General features: G+C 40.3%; 1 protein-coding gene across 1 annotated transcript in view; it reads right to left on the reverse strand.

Moving 5' to 3' along the window:
- tmem8b (transmembrane protein 8B) overlaps window positions 1-18044 on the reverse strand; it is a 40391-nt gene extending 22347 nt beyond the window's left edge. Inside the window, exons 1-6 of the mRNA XM_061038507.1 lie at window positions 17631-18044; window positions 12891-13080; window positions 12168-12375; window positions 8078-8211; window positions 6994-7262; window positions 3547-3929 (exon numbers count right to left, since the gene is read on the reverse strand). Of these exons, the coding sequence (XP_060894490.1) occupies window positions 3547-3929; window positions 6994-7262; window positions 8078-8211; window positions 12168-12375; window positions 12891-13080; window positions 17631-17715 (1269 nt within the window). The 5' untranslated portion in view covers window positions 17716-18044. The remainder of the gene's footprint in view (window positions 1-3546; window positions 3930-6993; window positions 7263-8077; window positions 8212-12167; window positions 12376-12890; window positions 13081-17630) is intronic.
- Between the last annotated feature and the right edge of the window lie 3678 nt (window positions 18045-21722).

Raw genomic sequence — 21722 nt, forward strand, 5'->3', positions numbered from 1 at the left:
ATTAAACACACTCTGCAACAGTAAGGCTGTGTCCGAAATCACTCCCTAGTGAGCATGGTCATACCCTATATAGTCGGTTGCGGTTCAAAAGATTTTTACGAGCGGAGAGTGGCGTTTGACTCGGCTGCTCTCAGACAGACGAGAGAGGAGCGAGCAGCATGAACACAGAAACTCATTAAAGTTCATATTCAGAGCGTTTTACTGAAATCTATGATCGGTTTTAATAAAGATGAAAAGATCGTCAACTTTAGTGATGTTAGTTTGTCCTAATGATGATGACAGACGAGAAACCAGAGTCTGTGAGCATAAATAATTTAGTTTTGGTCCGAAAATATGTCTCATCATGTAAAATTCAATATTTTATAAGTATTTATTATTTGTAAATGTTTCATGAAAACACACTCAGTATAATATGAGTTATCACTGAAATTCATGCTGTTATTTACCGTTGTTATTGATCCTCGGCCGTTGCTAAGCTGCAAGTTTCAATTGCGCGACAACAATGACGTCACTGTCAGCGGCCGGTGAGTGAACGAGTAGTGTCCGAAATGTTTTTTAATTTTGCTGAGTGAGTGCACTATATAGCCCACTGCATTAAACTCACTATACAGTGAATAGGGAGTAGGGAATGAGTGAGTGATTTCGGACACAGCCTAAGAGTTTTTGGCAAGGCAACAAAACGAATGAGTTATGAACAGATGATGTTTTGCATTAAAAATCTTAGGTACATCAGTTCAGTTCTGCTTGTAAGATAAGATAAGGTAACATATGTAATATACCATAAGTGAGAAGAGAGAAAAAAAGCATTGTGATCACACACAAAATTACTCAATGCGTTTGGTGTAATTTACATGTCATTTGATGAGACCAGTCTGGAATCACTGTAAGCTAAAAAAAAAAAAAAAAAAAAAAAACCTGTCAACAAGAAAGCTAAGGCAAACACTGATACTGTCTCAGTCTTACATCAAACACAGAGCGAGCATTTTCTGTCTCTGCATGAGGCCGACCTAAAGAAATCTTATAAAACAGATCTAAAGCGATTAAAGTGATCCACTGCCAGCTGAGGTATCAGTGTGAGAAAAAGCCATTTGCCTTCCTTTCTCCGTCTTTCACACAGAGTGATGCAAGGCAGACAAGCAGCTCCAGCTATTGTCTCCTAAAGCCCTGCAAATCTGCCACAGTCCCCCACCAGCAACGGCTGACTGGATTCTGCTCCTGTGACAAGCAAGTGACAGATCACCACAGAGGGGGGGGGGGGGGGGGAATCTGTCCGTAGAATAATGTAGGATGACAGAATCTCTGTAGAATACATCTAGCTGCTCATATGAAAAATCACAGAGACCAGGGTGCATCGCAGCAGACTGTCTCTGTAACGTCTTACAGGATGCGCCAAGCCAAACTCTACCAACTACACACACTGATTGGGCTGCACACCTGTAAGAAAGAACATGAAAACTCAACAGAGTAAGGGTTGAAAGACAACCTTTCCATGAGCTGAGAGTTGCCTCTTTTTAAAAATTGCCACAGGAACCAAGCAATCACTGAAAAAGCCATAAAAGAAGCTGCAGTCAATCATTTTCATTTCCTTAAAAGTCAAATATCTTTTCTCTTTTCTGACATTTTGGGAAACAAGGCTGTTTGCTATCTCACCTGCGGTTAGATGAGCAGATTGATTATCAATTTTCATCAGTGTGTGTTCAGTGGAGATGAAAGATGTGTTTAGCCCGTCTTATCGCAAAGTCTGGAAGCAGTAACCTTTCTCTCTCTACTGGATGTCGGAGTCTTATCCTGATGTTGATCTGGATCATCTTCCCCCAGGGGCTGCAACCTCCCCTATCTCTACCTAGTTCACATGTTAAACTCTCTCTCTCTCTCTCTGTCTCGCTCTCTCGCTCTGTTTGTTTGTCTCACTCGTGTTTGTCTTTCCAGTGATTATCTAGCATGTCCTCTTTCCAAATACACCTACCCCTTAAAATCTACATCTATCTGTAAATTCTAAGTTTTAAGACTTTTTTTTACTCTGTTTTCCTTTTTCTGTAAACATGATAGGCCTATCTACTGCTTGTCTTTTTGTCCTGGGAGCTGTATCCTCCTCTGTTTCACCTCCTGAGGTTTTCTATTTTTCCCAGGATGAAATATTTTTGGGGGGCCAAAAAGTTGACATCCTTTTCAAACGTTTTGTTCATGGGCAGTCCAAACCTCGACCGGCTTAGGTACCAGAGAAATTGTAGAAAACCAGCACATGTTCACAGTTTAAAGAGTGCAGTGGAACATGTTTGGATTTTTACAAACAATAAATAATCAAATCATTTCAGCTCTGCACATTTTCTGTATATTGATATCAGTATACGATTTAGTTTCAAATAAAGTAACTAATAAGCTCCAAGGTGGTTGAAGTTCTTCACAGAGCTTCATCAATCCCGTCTTTTCACATTTATCCAAATATGAATAAATTCAGGAGATTCTTGGATATAAATGGCCGGCTTGCTGGCAAACGATATAAAAAGTAACTGGGTCATTTTGAAAAGTGAGAGACAGTAGTCAACAAAACAGTCCCCTGACAAAGTCTGTTCAGAGGTTGTTTTGAAGCTTGTTTGTGGTGAGTATTTTCCTCCTTTTTTGGAGGCTAAAAATATCCCTGACCAATATGTTTTGTGAATGCAGGGAGATGAAACAGATCTCAATCCAACTCCCAGAGAGAGAGTGAAGAAAGCATATTTCCCAAAAATGTCAGGATCTTCCTTGGAACTGAACAATCAAAGAACCTTTCGAGTTTTAGATTTCATACTGAAGTAGTTTCAACATTGGCTGGCTCACTTTCTATTACGGGTGAAACATTTAAAAGTCCATCTGCCAGCCGTTAGCTCTTCAGTCGCTGGCTCCCAGTAGACCTGCCGAGCGGCTGCAGGTGCATCCTAATGCCATCACTTTCTGAAGGACAGCTTAACAAAGACATTTCCAATCCTGCCTGGCTGATTTTTGCATTTTGTCCCCTCTCAATTAGAGACATATGACACAAGCCCAAACACTGGCGCCTGTTTCATTGTGAACTTTTTCAGCTCCCACAGCAAAGCCTCTGACCATCAGAGCATCCATATTAAGCAGGTCTGCTCAGCCAGACGCTTTGTGAGCCCAATTATTCACCCTTTGTGGCAGGGGGTTTATCCTGCAATAACTTTTTCATATTTACTTTACAGATTACATTTATCTCCTTTTAAAAGGCGTTTCAAAGCTACAGGTGCAACAGACCACGGTCCAACATTTTGAAAGAAAATGTATCCATGTAGAACCCACTATGAAGATTTTTTACTTATATAGGCAGGATTTGTACAAAATGCTTAAATTCTGAAGCATTATGAAGATTTTGTATAAAATGGTTAATCCTGCAACTTCAACTGAAGAACTGAAAGTAATATTTCAAAATGTAATTTGTTTGTATTTGTGATTACGATTGAAAATGTCCCTTTTTTTTATAATTTGAAGAAATCATGATTTTTTCATGGATAATCTTTTGAAAGCAGGAAGGATGCAGTTAGAGGGTCTCACCATGTTGAGTTTGAGCTCCATGTTGAGGACTCCTCCGCTGTCTAAAACGGGCATCAGGTTAATTGCAAACACGGCCGCTCTGTCGGGTGGAATCGATATATTCGGACCAAAGAAGACGTAGAAGTGCACAGAGAAGGTGTCCAGCTCATTGCGCAGAGTCGGGCGGATTGGCCAGCACTTGTTGGCGTCGGCGGTAGGAGCGAGGTAAATGATGCTGTCCTCGGAGCTGTGCAGGTGACTGGCATTCTGGGACAGGCCGGGCAGGGCGGCCATCGACATCGTGTCGGAGAGGGAGAAACCCATCGCTGTTCCAAAAGACTGAGGCATGTTCATGGAGGAGCCGGGCTGCGATTGGTCCTTTGACAGGTTGGACTTGGAGCAATCTAGTCGGAGGAGGAAGAAAGCAAAAAAGGAAATCAATCAGACGGAATCCTGCATGAGCTGAACATTGTAGATTTAAAAACATGCCTTCAACGTTTTGTGTTAATATTCCCGATTAAATAAAGCAAACTGGGGGGAAAAATCATTATTTCAACTGTTTTATAAGAAGCTACATCTTTTGCAAATGTTTGGAATGATCCCCCTTGGCGGGCTCCTGTGCTGTAAACATAAAGGTTTCAGCTCTGTACACTGCTTTTTAATGAGACAGGATTCACAGTAATTGCAAACACTATGCTTTCACTCAACACAAAGCAACTCACTGCAAAATGGTCATTGATGGCAACTGGCAGAGTACTATCAAATACTCTCAATCCCCAAGGGGAAAGGATTTCAAAGGCTTCTCTTGCTCAGCCTGGTTTGCATAGAGTTGTCTCAGAAAAGGTTTGAAGTATTTTGATGTCCGTTCAGGCAGCTGAAGCACTCCTCAAAATACTGGAACACCACATACTGGAGGCTCGCAGCAGATTTAACAGAGACAAAGAAATCTGTGTAATACCAGAAAGACTTAAATATATAAAGCACATGCTACGTTTCACGACATACATAATCCAAAGAGTTAGTTTGCGTTTATATACAGCATGACACGTACAGTCTCTTTGATGCCCACTGATCTATTTAGGGCAAGACACCTGCTGTGAAAATACTGTTAGACAACAATAATAAATAATAAAGTGCAACCTAGTTTCCCCACTTCCTGTCTCGCCTGCTACTGTGATACCTGTAAATTAGATTGAATTCAAATTAAGAAACCTTTATCTGAGACAGTGCATATTAACAATAGCCAATAAGAGAAAGAAAGCTTGAGAAGGTTAGGACACCAGATGGTCCCTGAACCTGAGGTGTTCTTCAATTTAAATCCACAAAAGGTCAAGGAAGATCTGCCTGGCAGGCAGGGAAGGATATAGTGTGAATAATTAGTCTGTGTTGCCATGGTGACAAAGTGCACTGTATAGTGTCCGACAGAGGGAGGGGGATCGCTGCATGGGAGTAGACTTCCCGCAGATTTGTGAGCCCTCCCTGTGGAGTGGGCATAAAGAATATCTCAGCTCTCCACAACCTCCAAGCAGCATGCAGCACTTAAGCGTGGCATCACCAGCTCTCTGAGGAGACCCTGAACGCATCGCCTCAGTTTGGACTCTGCTTTTTATGTACAAGCGTCTAAATGGGCTGGCAGCGTCTGGCCTCCCTTCTCCTATCGCAACACGGCCAAAATACAATTTCTGCCCCACATATCAGTAAGAAACATAAGAGTCTTGGATTGGATAAAAAGACAATTTAAAATGTTTGCTTTGATACAAGGACAACATTATACAAAGAATTACTCATTTGCTGAGAGCACCTGTGCAATTTGAAAACCAAAATCCTTTATACTTTGTGATTGATTTTCAAATATTGGATGTGAAGCGCTGCAGAGATTTACTCTGAGCTGTTGTTTGGCCTAATTTTTGAGTCCTCCGGTTTATAAAAGACACCCTTGTATCATCTAAAATTACACATCAAAAGCAGCAAGAAGACAAATTATGAACATCGCTGGAAACAAGAACCCTGTAGTGAAAAGCATTATTACGATTTCCTTGAAAATCGTCAGGAAAGAAGAAAATTATGAAAAAAAAACCCATTACCTATAATTAAATCATTAAATGATTCTACTTCATTTTCTAATTTTGTCAAACAATGTCATCTAAGAAAACCGACTGCACATCACAGTATGAAAAACTGCAATGCAATTAAAAATATAGCGCTAAGCCCTGATGTCCTGTTGTTACGTTCAAAAATTGTATAAATTGTTGGATTTTTTTAAACTTAAATTGGTTAACAGTAGCATAAAGTAAAAAAGGCAGAGATCAAGTACACTTTAATGATTTAGTCTACCATTATTTAGAGACTTGCAGATGTAAGGTAAACCGATAAGGAGTGTTATTATCTTCCTCCCAACATCTCTGTGTTGATTTTGATATCTCAAAATTACTTTTCAATCCACAACTTGTTTGGTTAACAGTCAAAATGTTTAGCCTACCCTTCTCTTCTTGCAATAAATAGCGCAACAATGAGCTTTGTGAAAAATTGCCTGCTTGGGCACAGTACGGAGTGTGTGTGTGCACCCTAAACATGCCCAAATAAGACAAAGTGCCAATGAAATAACCTACACAAGTTCAAATACACTGTGCATATAATCAAACAGCAATCCAGAGTATTATGTTGCATTTGCCACAAATGAATGATTTAGCCTTCACCACATGGATCTATGCCATCTTAAGCATGACAGGGGCAAATTGCACGAAGCCGCCAACACTTTTTTTATCATCCCGGTGCTGTGATGTCTAAAGCACAGTACCTTTTGTGATTTGGACCCGGAGATGGCACATACAGCGGTTGTAATTGATTCATTGATTGTTAGTCATGATGCTATCAGAGGCCACTTTTTGTGAATTCTTGCATCTAATAGACAGCTTGCTTGATGACCATGTGCCATTTGTGGTTAGCTTATGTTATTATCAAACTTAAATGAGATATTTCATACTTCAATCATTCTTCTATTATCACACTTTGTTGTTACATTAAACTATATTTCATTCTTCAGTCATTTTGAAATCTTTCAATAATTTCACACACTCAATTGCTACAGTTGTTCTTTTCTTTTCTTTTTTTTTATACTGTTTTGATTGTTTCTACTCGGTGTCTATTGTTGCAGTCTTGTGTGGCTCTGTTGTCCAAGACAAATTTCCGTCAGGGGACAATAACGCTTATCCATCCATCCATCCATCCATCATATAATTCATAAAATGTACTTCCACAAAACAACTAAGATAAAGAACAAATGATAAAAGGCCACTAGCTGCCTGGCCAGACTGTTAATGTCATATTAAAAGATTGTCAATTTGAAGATTGTGTTTTTGTTCATATTTTCTGATACAGGATGAAGCCATTTACTGCGTTAGATTAGGAAAGCCTGCTTTACCAGTTAGAGTAAGTATACATCACACTCTGCCTGTAAAACAAACTCACCTGTGATCTGCACCCCGATGCGGAAGTAGACGTTGGAGTTACTGAGATATCTCTCCACCAAGATGTAGTACCATTGCTCCCAGGCAGGAACAAGGGTGTCTAATTCACATGGGTTCCACTCCCTGCAGTCGAGGGCACTTGAGTTATGCACAGGAGGTGCCCGCGCTCTTATCTTCAGCACCACGGGACAACTCTCACTACTCTTGTTCCTGGTGCTGCAGTTTACCAGCTGGACCTTCACCTTGGATATATAATTAGGGATGAACACTCTGCACAAGCACACACACACACACACACACACACACACACACACACACACACACACACACACACACACACACACACACACACACACACACACACACACACACACACACACACACACACAGAGAAGCATGTTTAAGCAAGTTATTATACCAGCATAAGCTGTGCAATATATCTGATAGATAAAACATTTAAAGGTAATGTTCATTAGTGTTTTTCTAGTTTTATAAATGATTATTAGATACAAACACTAAGAACACTTAGTGTTTTAGAAAAAGCAACAAATAAGTATGTCCTTCATAACTTCATAATTAATGTTAAAATTGTTCATTCATGTTATTGCGCTTATAAACTTCTATAAAACTGTGCTTACACAACCTTTTCTTATGATGCAAAAAACAGTGAAAAGTATTTAATGATATACATACACAAGACTAACAAACTAACATTTCAATGCCATTCACATAATTTCCTATGCAGACACTTTCAAAGGATCATGAGAAAAATAAACATAAACCTTGAATATTTCATAACGCTCTTGTTTACAATACCGTAGTGACTTTTAGAGAAGAGGAAGGAGATCAGACTAGAAGCACACACTTTTTTTTTTTTTTTTTTTTTAAATCTGAGGTTAGCTCACAGAGAAGACTGTATGAAAATCATAACCTGAGAGGCAGATGAGTGGGTGGGCTGGGGATGTAGAAAGTGCAAAAATGAAAGTGTATTTCTCTTTCAGAAAGTGCACAAAAAAAAAAGAGTGTAATGTCAAAGCATGCCCCACCCTCGCTTGTGGATTTGGAAACTCATTTGAAAGATTTACTTATAAAGTGCAGATCTGTTATGGGCAGGGATCATCTGGTCGATGAAGTATCCTGGATAAAGCACCGAAATCCCGATCAGCTTCTGGACGATGAGCTGAGGCTGGAACAGATACTGGCATTCTTCAGACAGACCCTGCACAAGTAACACAGCAGGGGTTCAGATGGTGTTTAAGTGGTTAACTCAGCAATATTTCTTAAAAGCCGGTAAGGAAGAGATTAGATATCATGCAGTACCTGGCTGAAAAATCCCTAATGGCCTGTGTGCATAAAGCCTGTCGCCCTGCTGGATTAATATCACTCTGTCCTCACGTTGACTGCCACACAGCGTAACATGCAACCGCTATTTCACTCGTGTTGTTCTGAACCATTAATGCTTGATGTGCATTACTCTGTGAGATGAGCCGAGCCGACGGAACGACCGAGAGGCACGAGCCGTGAATTGTTGATGTGCATGATCTGCTGTAAAATTTGTTTTAGAAAGAAACCGGGGCCCTTCTTGCGCTTGATTCAAAAGGACAGGTGCGAATGCCAAATGAGGTCCTTCATTTCTGTCAAGCAGTCTCCAACCCACCCTGCTCCAGTCACAATTACCGTGACATGTGGCATTAGTCAGGGAGCCGCCGAGGTGACCCTTTGATTTATTACAGCCTGTCAGTCTGACCTGCACATGCGTCATGTAGAGCAAAATAGGTTTTAATTAACGTGCAGCCAATATGGGATTTTGAAGGCCAATATTTTTAAATTATAACTGCAGACAGATTTTGATGACATTCAAATGCTTTAAATATTAGAATGAATGTACTTCCCTTACATTTTTAGTCTTGGCAGGAAGTTGAAGCCTCTAAAAAATCTATTTAGGCTGTAGAGCACTTCACCTCCCGAATAGAAACCCTGACTAATTGCTTTATTTAAGCTCCTTCAGACACAATGACGCCCTGAGAAAATGAAATTTTAAGGAAAACTCTGGGGTTTACAATAAGTTTCTCATTTATTAGTTACACCTGAACAATCCATTGCAATAGTGCTGCTACATGCACAACCTTTGAGAGCTTATATCCAGCTTTGTTGAACTCTATAGCTCTTTGAGTCAGTAATTAGAAGTGATAGATTTTGTTATATTAAGTCAATCAATCACTCATTTGTATAGAGCCAATTCATAACAAGTGTCATCTCGAGACGCTTTACAAAAGAGCATATGTGATAAGTGAGGTTTAAGAGAATACACATTTATTTTTAAGGCTCACATGGATTTTTGCAAATATTATATAAGATTGTATACGATTGTTCGCATGTATTTATTAAGCTCACTTGTTGTCATTTTATTTTAGTTATGAAACCGACTGAAATGATTACTAATGTCTTTATTTGACCTTCAAATGCAAAAGATGCCCTCTGCGAGTAGAATTGTAGTTTCTATGTGGATATTTTCAATGCTTTTAAGCTCTGCAATGGGGTAGTTGTCAAAAAACGCAGTATACAAGACGATGCCAAAACAGCGTCTTTTCATTTTATTTTTTTTACATTTTCCACATCAAAGATCCATGGTAAGCGCCATGTTTGCCTATTATAAGGAAGCAGGATGACATTTTCCACACAAAAAAACACTACCTGTATGTACAAGACAAGAGCAGCTGAGAAATAAAGAGTGTCCAGAGGGGGCGCCAAAATCAACATACAGCATAACCTCCTTACGGTAGTTTTAACTTTCCCACTAAATTCCCACAACCCTGGCTTTATGAATATGCTACCACAACCTTAAATGACAGTCTCTTAAATTGGATATAAGATTACTTAATGGACACTGATGAAGTTGTAACATCTTAGTCCAGAAGCACAAAGACGTTTGTTTGGATTGGTAAACATGTGATATATTTAACTTCAATATATATATGTCCCATCAATGTCCTCACTTCATCTAAGCTCTTTATGAATATGTATTGAATTTAAATTAAGGATGCACCTAGTTACTACAAGCAAGTGATTGAGCATGATCCGCATGTAAAATGTTGCTTTTTGTCTTCCTAAAACATAATGAGATTAAAAAAGAGTTAATTATACAAACAAAACAATATCCTAAACAATGAGAAACCACAGAGGTAAACATGTCAAAGAATTCAGAGTTGTAGTAGTAGATGTTGTTGTAGAAATATGTTCATATAGAAGGATTCATTTAAATGAATACATTTTTGTGAAGTGAAGAGAACCATGTAGTGTTTCTTGATTGCACTATGGGGATTTTTCAAAGAGATATGAAGCAAAAAAGCTTCTTCGAAATCCTGTGTGCTTGGATCAGCTTTTGACTTGAGGTTTTTTATAAATGCAGTGTGCACTCTCCCTGTTTTGCTTGCATACCTTCCTCCCCGTGTTTCCTCTCTGAAATGAAAACATCACATCTTGGCTGCTGGAGAATTGCTTCAGGAAGCATAATTTGGAATAGGTATGTTATTTCCATCTTTACAGTGTGTCATTTGAGGCATGTCACAGTTTAGCAAAGGCAGCTTTTATTCCCAGTGCTGCCATCACAAACCCATTTTTTTTTTTTTGTACATGCAATTTTGATAGCAACTTCTGATGATGTTTTTGATTGTTGTGAATTCCAGCTGCACCTTTGCCAGCCAGAGGAAATCACAAAGGAAGCACAACTGAACACCATGCCAGCGACATACAAATTGCCTGAAATGGAAATCAGCAGGTGTTTATGTGGCCAAACAGGAAAACGTGATGAGATGAAGAAAAACTCTGGTGACTCTGTTCTGCCTCTTTGAGCTCTGCAGCACAAAGTGGAATACTAATCCCAGCAGATACTTACATCATTTTTCAGTTAAGTAACCATGAAGAAAAAGTGTTGGATGTAGATCTCATTTAAGATACATTACATAACACGTTCAAACGAATAAGATTCTGTTTAACCGGCCTCTTTTACAGTATGATGTATAACAAAGCTGAGATCAAAGCTTTTCAATTGCTGCTTTAAACAGCTCAGGCTGGGTGAGATGTTCATCTTACATGTAGCTCATGCTCTAGTCAAGAAAGAGCTGGTCTACAGTGATAATAAATCTTATAATAATCAGATAGATTAGCCCATTGCACGTCAATTTGGTAAGCACAGCTCCTGCACAATGTACCCAATAGTAATATATAGTAATAGTGACTGTATATTAAGCACCACTATCATGTTAACATGTGGTTTTAAGTGTGATAATATGATCAGTATTGAAAGAATAGCCATGAAACTGTGACATTGAAGCTTTTCACGTCATGATTTTATTATGTTTATTCAACCACTAATTTGTTTGGTTTACAACCGGATATCTGCAAAGCGTTACATTCCCAGCATCCTGAGGTGTACTGTTAGCAAACATTGAATCTGCTTGAATTTACATTGAGAACATGTTAACATGCTGATGTTTGAATTTAGTTCAGCGCTTTTCCTACAGCATCAAAGAGGTGCCATGCTTTTTATGCAGTTGGCACGCCAACACATACGCGACTAACATTATAAACACTCAACCTGATTTAATTCTCAATGAGAACATTTTAGCATGCTGATGTTAGGCATGTCAACATAAAGCTAAAAGCATTTTCTGTAGCATCCGAGAGCTGTGAGCCATGCTGTATAATGTTTGTGTGCTGAAAAAAAAAATGGTGGTCATTTGAGCTATAGTACAGGGAGTTGTGTGTATGATGTCTCTGGGGCACTTTTCTACCTCTCTGCATGTTAGCTCTGCAGCAGAGTCTGTTGCTAAAGTTTGCTAACCCAGATCCAAGTTAAAGATAGTTCTGTTATCTCTGTGTTCTTGTTTGTTCTATGATTACTCCAGTGCATTTGTTTGTACAATTTTGCATGTGTTTATAGCCACATCTCATCAGCAACATACACAACCTGTCTGCAGTATCCAACATTCCACTATTGAAGCATGGAGGCACCTTCAGGAGGTTCACATAGTGAACACTGTTTGTATATGAGCTGACCTCTGTGAGCACAGCGTGAAAAAAACCACTAAACGACTGATGCTTGAATCAAATACAAACTTTCAGATTCTATTTCCAAAACGATAGTAGGCTACGATTATAACCGTTCAGGTTTACCTTGACTGAGATCTTGCCTTCGTCCTTGGGTAAATGTGCGGCTAGGAACCAGTCTCCAGGGAGCGGGCTGGTCACATTGAATGCTCCTGTTGTACGGTTTGGCAGAGTCCAAGTGAGAGTCACTGCAAAGGATCCTGGGACAACCGTATCCAGAGGGAAGCGGGTGTAAAGAGGATTTATTACTGGAGGAGCCCCGGACCTGAAGTACCTGTTCATCACAGATTACAAATACATCCCTGTAAGACCTAATATTTTCATCAACAACAGTGGCATCTGCTAAATTATGAACCCCCCCCCCCCCCCCACAAACACACACACACACACACACATACAGCACAGATGGCTTGTTCTAATTCATATATGAAAAATTCAAATTTGAAACATTGATAATCATATCCAGCTCTCCACATTTGAATGTGATATCCATGTCAGTGTTAATCACAACATCACAGGGACACAGAAGAGTCACCTGAGAAACCAGCTCTCCTATATGATGAAAATAGACGGGATGAATTCAAAGCTACATGATGGATGCTAATGTGTTTGAAAACAGCAGTTGCTCCATATGCCAAGGATGCACGCAAAAGCTGACACTGCTCACTGTTAACCAGAGGTGAACTGAATTATGATTCTTATCGATCGATTTTTTTACGAGACAAAGGGAGCAGACTGGAAGCTGGAGTGGAACTTCGACAAACAGGAAAAGGCAGCTCCATGTCTTACACAGTCACATTGCGGTTCGGGCAGCTGTCTCCAAACGTGCCGCCTTGCTCCTTGAAGGTGATGAGGTTCCATACGGCCATCATGGTGTCATCAGGCACATTGAAGTGGAACAGTTCCACACTCGCAAAGGAGTTGAAAGCATTCAGCTTACGAGGCGTGCGGGTGAAGTATTCAGTCACGAAAAGGCAATCTGCAGGGAACAGAAAAGCAGGCAGTGCTCTTAATTATTTCTTATTATTATTATTATTATTATTATGTATAAGGATCATATAATAAATTCTCATTTAGGGATTACATCTACATGTTGTGCAAGCTCTAGGGGACGTGCTGATTTTATGTTATTTGAAGAATGGTGTTTTCATCTCAAGCAGCTTCGTTAGATGTAAGCGATTGTCAATAAGTTAACGGGTACATTGCTGACATTATACTGCTAAGCGGTTACATTATAATGTTTACCATTTGAACCATATTCTTGATGCATGTTGCAGCATGTTGTGGCCTGTCTTAGCACAGCGACCAGCCAATTGTTTTGTTATCACGAACACCTCAACCGTATCTTATTATCACGAGAAATAAGAGCGTCGTTATCTCAAACTTTGATATCTCAAGACGACGATGTTGTTGTGACCTGATGAATACTCAGAGGGTCATTGAGATAACAATTATTCTTCCACTTTTGAAACAATGACTATCTGTACAAGATACGATACCACTCGTCTTAATAAGTGTTGACATCTTTGACCTTCTTATTGAATAAAAATTCTGCTAACTTTACAATATGCATGGCCAGGCTTCTTGCAGACTTTTCCTGAAAAAGGATAAATTCAGGGTACAAACATTTTCCTGTTTCTAAGCGCTGTGGTTCTTCTGAACAGAACAGATGCATCAGACTCTCCATCTTAAACCCATAAAGACAAGCTTCTCCTTGAACCCGGCCAACTGTTTGTAAAGAGCGAGATCATCTAATTATGTGATCACAGACTTAAAACTCCTTCTAAAGCAGCTGTGGGAGATGCATGCATGTATGCAGTCTCACTCGCGTCCTGCATAATGTCAAATCCTTGGATTACATCCACCAAAGGCTCTGCATATAAAAGCTGCAGAACATTTGACAGGTGTAATCTCCCATATTACCTACATGAGCCTCGCTGGCTCCGAGCGCAGCCAGCGGGTGGGCAAAATCTGGGGGAAATTGCGTGAGTCACATAATTGCTGCACTGGAACATACTGAATCCGTTAGACAAGTGTTATCACAACTGCAAACAAGTTGATAAGTAAGATGGCCGCAGTATTGCATGGGTGCAATAACGAAGCACTTTGATGTGTCACTCACTGAGAATGTTTTCAATTTGTAGCGCTCCTTTTTGCTTGTAAGCCATTTCTAACATCTGCACTCGGAATACCTGTGGCTATGTCTTTCACTGTTGTCTTCCAGGGGATCATTAATCTCGCCTACAAATGGTGCAAAAATAGTAAAATGTCCCAAAACAGATTTTAGGATGCAATGAACAGCCTGTGCTCCTAAAAACAGCACGAAGCCAATTCATCCAAGAGTTATAGCCAGACAGTAAGCGGACTCACTGCACCAATGCTGTTGTTTACACCTTCTTTTATTGCTATTGCTTCTGCTTCTCACTTCAATGATGACATGGACTAAAAAAAAAAAAAAAAAAAGAAATAAAAAAAGAAGTGACCCTCTACAGTGACAAGGGTGCTGAGGCGTGGATGCGTAGAGCCAAAAGGTTTTCTTGAATGTGCAATGTGATCCAGTGTGTGTCAGGAAAGAGAGAAAAATGGCTCTGTTCTGCTCTTCTCCCCCCCACACACGCTATTACCAGCACCTCAAAGCTTGCGCTGCCTCTCACCTATATGGAAGCAACCTTGAATACTAAAGGCGCAGAATAAGGAGGCAGAAAGTCAGAAGAATGAAGCAATCTTGCTGTCAAGAGCTAAAGCCTGATCCAACACAAAGCTCCCAGTCTTGATGTCACTCTCATCCCAGCCCTCCTCTGGTCAACTATCTGTGTATCTATGTGTGTGTGCCTTTCCTTACATTTAGGGTCCTCTTGTATTACATGCATAGTTTAACTGGGGAGAAACTGCTCACATGCCATAGACGGAAACGGTATAACTCAATAGATGGAGGTGGCACAAACGCGGCTGATATCTGCAGTGAGCTTACACTGTGTTCTGTGAATCTGATTATAAAGAAACAAAGAAGGGGCAGATGTAATCTAAGATCTGGAGAAAGGACTGGTATTAGATAGTGACAACACAATTCAAACTCAGTCTGTGATATATTCTCCAGGCAATGTAACCTTACCAATAAGTAAGTCATCATTAATAACATGTTAGCGTTATAAAAATCAGTTCATCAGGACCCCAATTAGGATAATGATACGATAACTTGGAGTAAAAACAAACAAAAAAAAATGAAATTCCTGCTTCAAAATGGTTTGTTTTCCAAATATTTGCTCATTTACTTAATCGTTTTACCTCGTCCAGATTCAGATATTCTTCAAATATTTAGAATAGGGAAAATCTCTCTCGCTCACAGCGACAACCTGTTATGAAGTTTGCAAGTAGACATTTTTTTAGCATGAAGGCGCCGAATACAAATACTTACACAAATGTTCTAAATAGCTGCTTTGTTCAACTAGAACTATCTTAAGTATTTTTTCCGCATCATCTATCCTCCTACACATGTGTCCGTGATCATGCATGCAGAAATTCAGACAATGTCAATGGAGTTGAAATGCTCAACATTCTGGGATAATAACCCTGATTTAGTCATACTGATAATTGATGTTTTGTTATGCATAAGAGACATCAATACAGTTACAATCAATTGACAGACTCGATTTCAAACACATTGGCGTCTCAGGTTGCTGTCAACCTGAAAAGAAACTCAAACACACAAACCAAGTAGTAATTAGAATAATAAACTTGCACATCTATTTTCAAACCCTCTATTTGCGAAAAGAAAAAAGATTCTGCAAAGAAAATGCACCCACAAAAACAGCACATAAGCCTCAGTGTGAATCTAGCCTTCACGCGCTAACTAGAGTTACTGTGAAGGTGTAAGTCCGCCTAATGATCTAAATATGCTTGTTTGTTTGTCTGCCAGCTAAATAAAAACATTTTCATTTAAAGATAAATGCTGCAGAATGACTACAGGCTCTTACAGCGTGTCTCTGAATTCAGTAATCTCTTCAATGAGCGCCTCCCAACCACTGTTTTACTCTGTGAGAGGCTTAATACAGACATAATCCTGCTTTTTGTCATCTCAAGTACAGATTCAGCCTTCAATGCTTAACCGGATCGTCTTTATATATATATATATTTTTTTTTTTTTAGGGGGACAGCATAGGTAAACGTTGTTTTTTTAAATCCCTGCTCTATTAACATAATGTAAACGTGAAATTAAAAAAAAGGGGGTTTAACAAAAAATGATGAAAAGGCAGCATTTAGCGCAAACTGGCCGTTAAATCCACTCCTTGTGAATGATCTGCTTCGTGCTGTTCACAACCACAAACTGGATAAAAACATATCCAACACACAGCCATGAAAATTATAGACTTTCTGCATCCAACCACAAAGAGGTCAACAATAGAGCAGTCACGTGAAATACCAACAAATCAATACAAAATTGAGCATCATTCCTTTCTTCGAGTGGAGAAACTGGCTTCCAGCTGATCAATCAGAAAAAGGTCATTCAAATAAACAATCCTTTGTTTGAAAAAAAAAAATCATTCAAACCAACATTTCCCTCTTATCAATATAACTTTGTTCCTCCTCATTGTGATGTTTACGACAAAAACATCCCCAGTAAGTGAGAGATAAGAGCTTAGAGGGAGAAATTGATCTGACTGACTTCATCCAAGTCTAAGAGATTTGCCAGGACTGATGGAGCAAGACAGCAACAAGTCTGTCAGGAGACATGACTGCAACATCCTCAGGCAAACCTTTAAAGCTCTTCTGTGACCACAGCCAGAACAGCGTGTGCTATATAGGTATGGATTCATTGTTGTCCCACAATTGAGGGCTGAGGTTTATGTTTCACGCCTCTGTGTTGAAGCAGCAAAGGCTTCTCAGAGGATGGGAAACAAGAAAAAATACTCCTAATGTCAACCTACATGGGCATTTCTTGATTAACTGTTGAGTAAAGAAAGAGATGTCCTACTTTTTGGTTGTATTTTTAGAACAAAAAGGTGCTGATATCAAAAGGGTGTCTGCGGTTCCACTTCAGTGTCACGACATTTTTAATGAATTATGATCATTTTTTTTAAAGTCTGTATTGAATTAAGCTACACCAAATACAGAAAACAACAAAGGTATAAACTCAAACATTCTCCCTTTAATTTGGTCCTATTGTGAATCACAGCGACTTGTCTTGTCTTTGCATTCTTTAACAAAAGTAAAACAACGACAAACAAATCCACAAACAACCAAAAGGCAACAGCATCGAGAGATCACCCAGCCTCATGGGTTTCCTCGTTGGCACAACCAGCCCCTCAGCATCACTACGAGGTGCATCTACACAGAGTGCTCGCACTGCCATTATCAGCAGCAACCTTCCCCGCGCCTCACGTTAACTGAAGCTAGACGTTTTCTGTTCACAGAAGCAGCTGTGGGTATGTTTGCGGGACTCGATGCCGCGTCTTTGCTAGTGGAGGATTTCAGCACCTCGACAAAAGGAACAGCTCCCCGTGAATCACACTTGAACGGGGAAAAACTCACCTCCGAGCGCGCACACAGAGGTGTAAACAAGCAAGAGGAGCCTCGGAGGGCTACATCCTGAGACCCGGCTCCCCAGCTGCCACATCGTTAAAAGCCAAAATCCTCAGTGAAGGGGGCTCCAGCCCGGGTGTAGTTCTCCGTCGTTGTGCTGGTCTACATTTTTTCAGGTTTTTTTTTTTTTTTTTTTTTTTTTTTTGCCAACAACCAGCTGTTTGTGCATGACGTAATTTAGACGACGACCACGCAGCTCCTCCCCTTTGGCTTTGATTTGACAACCTCAATATGTCGACTGGTTTCATTGGACCCCCGGCCCTGTCAGTCCGCGGACGCTGCATACGTAGATTGCACCACAAGGCTCCGTCACTTTGAGGTCCGAGCCACCAAACGACACGCGCACAGAGGCTGCAGCTGCACCCCCCCCCCCCCCCCCCCACCCCCACCCCCTCCCCCCCGCAGGGTCCACAACCAGGACCCGGGACAGAAGAGATGCAGGGGAAATAAGAGCATCTGACATGATCTGATCTGATCTCTGATACACATGTGCGCACAGAGAGATAGGACGGCTTATCTGCATTGCAGTGTGATTCATGTGCTACAAAACTGATAACCTACTTGTACTTCGACCGAGATTCCTATCATGTAGCGTTTTCTTTGTTTTATCACAAGGCTATATAAACCTCGAATTGCTTTCTTTTACAGTTTGAATATCGCACTGTTTCTCACCTGGACACTTGTGAAAATGTGTGATAACTGCTAATAAACATGATGTTGGGACTCATGGCAAGTCTGCAACAGAAAATGATTCATGACCTCTGTGTGAACTCTCAAAGTCTGCAGTTTATTTGTTCTGTTATATTTTGTTCCTGTGTGCCGCACAGCTGGTTTTAGAAATTGTTTACTGGAAGAATATGCTGCTTTAAAAAAGGTGGTAACAATAAAATGTTGTTTCAGCACACACCTTTTCGCCCAGTAGTGCTCATCAACTCACTCGTCACAGACACTTTGACATGCGAAGTTGAGGGGCCGGGGGATCAAACAGCTCCAAATAATGGACAACCTGCTTTATCACCTGTGTTAAAGAAGCCAATTGTACAAATTAAACATGAAATGTGTCCCTATCTGTTGTTCAAACAATGCTTCATGGTCCTTTTTTTGTATTTTGTCACCTGAATTAAATATTAAATATTCACGCCCACTGGGGATCACAGAGGTGGAAAAATGTGAAATATTTTGTCAATGATAATGATTATGCACATATATATTTATATATGGCTTCATTCACTTTAATTTGTTATTCACTCATTCACACCCAAACACACACACACACACACACAGGTCAAAGTGTGCTACCATGTGTGTGTCCAACGTCTTGTAAGATACTTGGTTTTGTGGAAAAGAAGAACAGCCAGTTCTGCCTCCTATCGACAAACCGGTCAACCTCTGAACCACAGCTGTCTTCTATCCCCCTCGCCCATATTTCTAAACACACAGCAGTGTGGTCTGTGGAACCTAAAAATGCTAACTGCCCCATGGACTGATGATTACATTAATGTCGTAAGAACATTTTACACGAGTATGAAAATCCTGCATTTAGTTTTTTCAGTGTAGTTCAAATTGAAAAACAAAGCATAATAACCTTTTGATGAAATGAATGGACACACAAACATGTGTTTAGGAGAACTCGGACAGGAGTGGATGCCCTGTGTACAGCACGGTCAGTCATTGATGGCAGGAAACAACAAAAGTTGATCCTCCGCAGCCACAAGAGGGCTGAATTACTTCTTCCTCTTATTTAGTCTTCATATTCAAACAAACAAACGTGTTTCGCCGATGGCTTCATCAGGTTTTTTTGCTCAGCAGATATCTGCAGGACGTTGAACGTGTTCAGCAGGCGACAGAAATCTCATTTGGGAGGGAAAAAAGTGAATTTTGCACAAATCTCTGTATCAGCCAATAATCCACTTCCCTCCAGGTCCTGGACATTAAGACTGACCCAAATTCTCAGTGGTGATTATTTTTAGGCTCAACATGAGTCATAACTGTCCAAGCAGATCTGTCAGACAGTGAATGAGCTTCTGAGTCAGGTTGGCTATAATTTATTTGGCATTAATGAATCATTAAACTGAAACATTGTCTTAAAACGAAGACATAATGTGTGCGTGTGGGCGGGGCGGGGGTGGGGGGTAGGAATTATCAGCAGGATGAATTTACATTAGGGCAGTTTGTTGCTGATCTTAAACCTGACACTGTACACTTCTTCAGGTAAACAAGATCACTGATAATTTACCATGTATGCCTGTAGTTTGTTCCATAAAGCTGCAACATTGGCTGCAGAATAAGTTAGGAGGTTTTCATCAAAAATGAAAACAATGAAGAAAGAAAAGCCTCTTCCACTTGTCATTAAAGATGCATAACAATCTCATTCAAGATTTGTTATTTGTTTTCTATAATTAGAGGGCGTATCGAGTTAAATCCATTTCAGTAAGATATGTATGCATGTCAGAAATGTTTAGTCAAAAATAACACTGGTTGTAGTTGACCAAGGAAGTCAAAATCCTACCTGGTAAGATACGTGGAGCACTACATTCCAGTCTTTTTCTAAGTGGATGTGGAACAATGCAGCAAGTCTCCCTGAAATACATCCTTTGTTGTGTCTTTGTAACAAAGGGAATAGCTGACATTCTCTTGGCAGCAGTTGAAGTTTTATTAAAAGTTGTAAAGATTGCCAGATCCCCTGATCCCACGACCCACGCATAGCAGCCCATGGTGTTCTGCTGGCAGCAATAGTCAGCTGAGCTAGAATGCAGCTTCACAGTGTCTTTCTCTTGTGTCCTTTTCAGCTGCAGACACAATCTGTCTCCAAATGAGATGCATAGCACTGGCACAACATGGACAAAGAAAAAATATTTCTGACAGGAAAAGGCTTCCAGGTTTTACACCTTTAATTGTGGAATTAATGATTTGGTTTTGTTTTTTTCAATAGGATCTCTGCTTCCACTTAAGGGGTCAGAGACAGTCGGTTTGGCTGCACATCGCTGTTAATGTGAGTGTCTGTGTGTCTGGCAACAATTTCCAAATACCTTTTAATCCAGTGAATGCAGTGGAAGGCCGTCGTCCTCCGGGTCGAAAAGTGTTCAGCGCTTCAAAGCCAAAAATACTTGACATCAAATGGAAAGGTTGCCAGATATTCTGTCCAGACAAAAGGACAAGCTCACCCCTCTGTTAAAAAGGAGACCTGGAAGCAGCCCAGAGTGTGATCATTACAGCAATTAAGAGCAATCTTGGTCAGAGAGAAAGTCTGGATGAGGTTTCACAAGAGAGAGAGCTGAAGCACAACTCATCACAGAGACCTGATTGATCAACATGTTGCATTTCCATCTTTTGCCTTTTCTTACCATGCAAAACTTTTCAGAAATCATTAGACCTCAGCATCTGTGGGAGATTTCACTTACTTCAATGAAATGTGAACTTTTTAAAACGACTTCCTGCAGTTTTGGTAATGCCTCCCACGTTGACATTTGGAGGAAGAAGATGAAGGCAAAACCCGCAAACGGTTTGAAAAACGGGTGGTAGGAGGATGTGTGTGTGTGTGTGTGTGTGTGTGTGTGTGGGTGGGTGGTGCACACAAGCATGCACATCACGGACAGAGTTATTTCTGCTCTCCCTAAGGTGAGGCTCTCCACCAGCTGCACGGTCATACACAGAACAGCATGAAGGGCTCCAGTTAAGCATTTTAACTTCATACGAGGACATTCAAAAATTCAAATCCACTGCTGCTCCTAATCCTCGGCCCTCCTAAATCCTACGGAGGAAAAAGTGTAACTTGTTACCAGAGTGAACACAGATGGTCTATACTCTGTGAGCGTATACCGTCTGTGTGCAACACGTTCGGTTAAAGAGCTGAAGTGAAAAAGCCCCAAAATTTGAAGAGGGAGACATGCAGAGAAAAGAGTGAAGAGTGGCCAGCTGGTGAAGTTAAGCACTTTTTCCTCTCCGGCTCAGCGTCGGTACACATCGCACTCTGTCTGCAGCATGCCATGAATTAGACTACATCCCATTCCCACCTGCTCAAACTAAATACACTGTATATAA

The sequence above is a fragment of the Labrus mixtus genome, chromosome 5 (assembly GCF_963584025.1).
Source record: "Labrus mixtus chromosome 5, fLabMix1.1, whole genome shotgun sequence".
Lineage (NCBI taxonomy): Eukaryota > Metazoa > Chordata > Actinopteri > Labriformes > Labridae > Labrus > Labrus mixtus.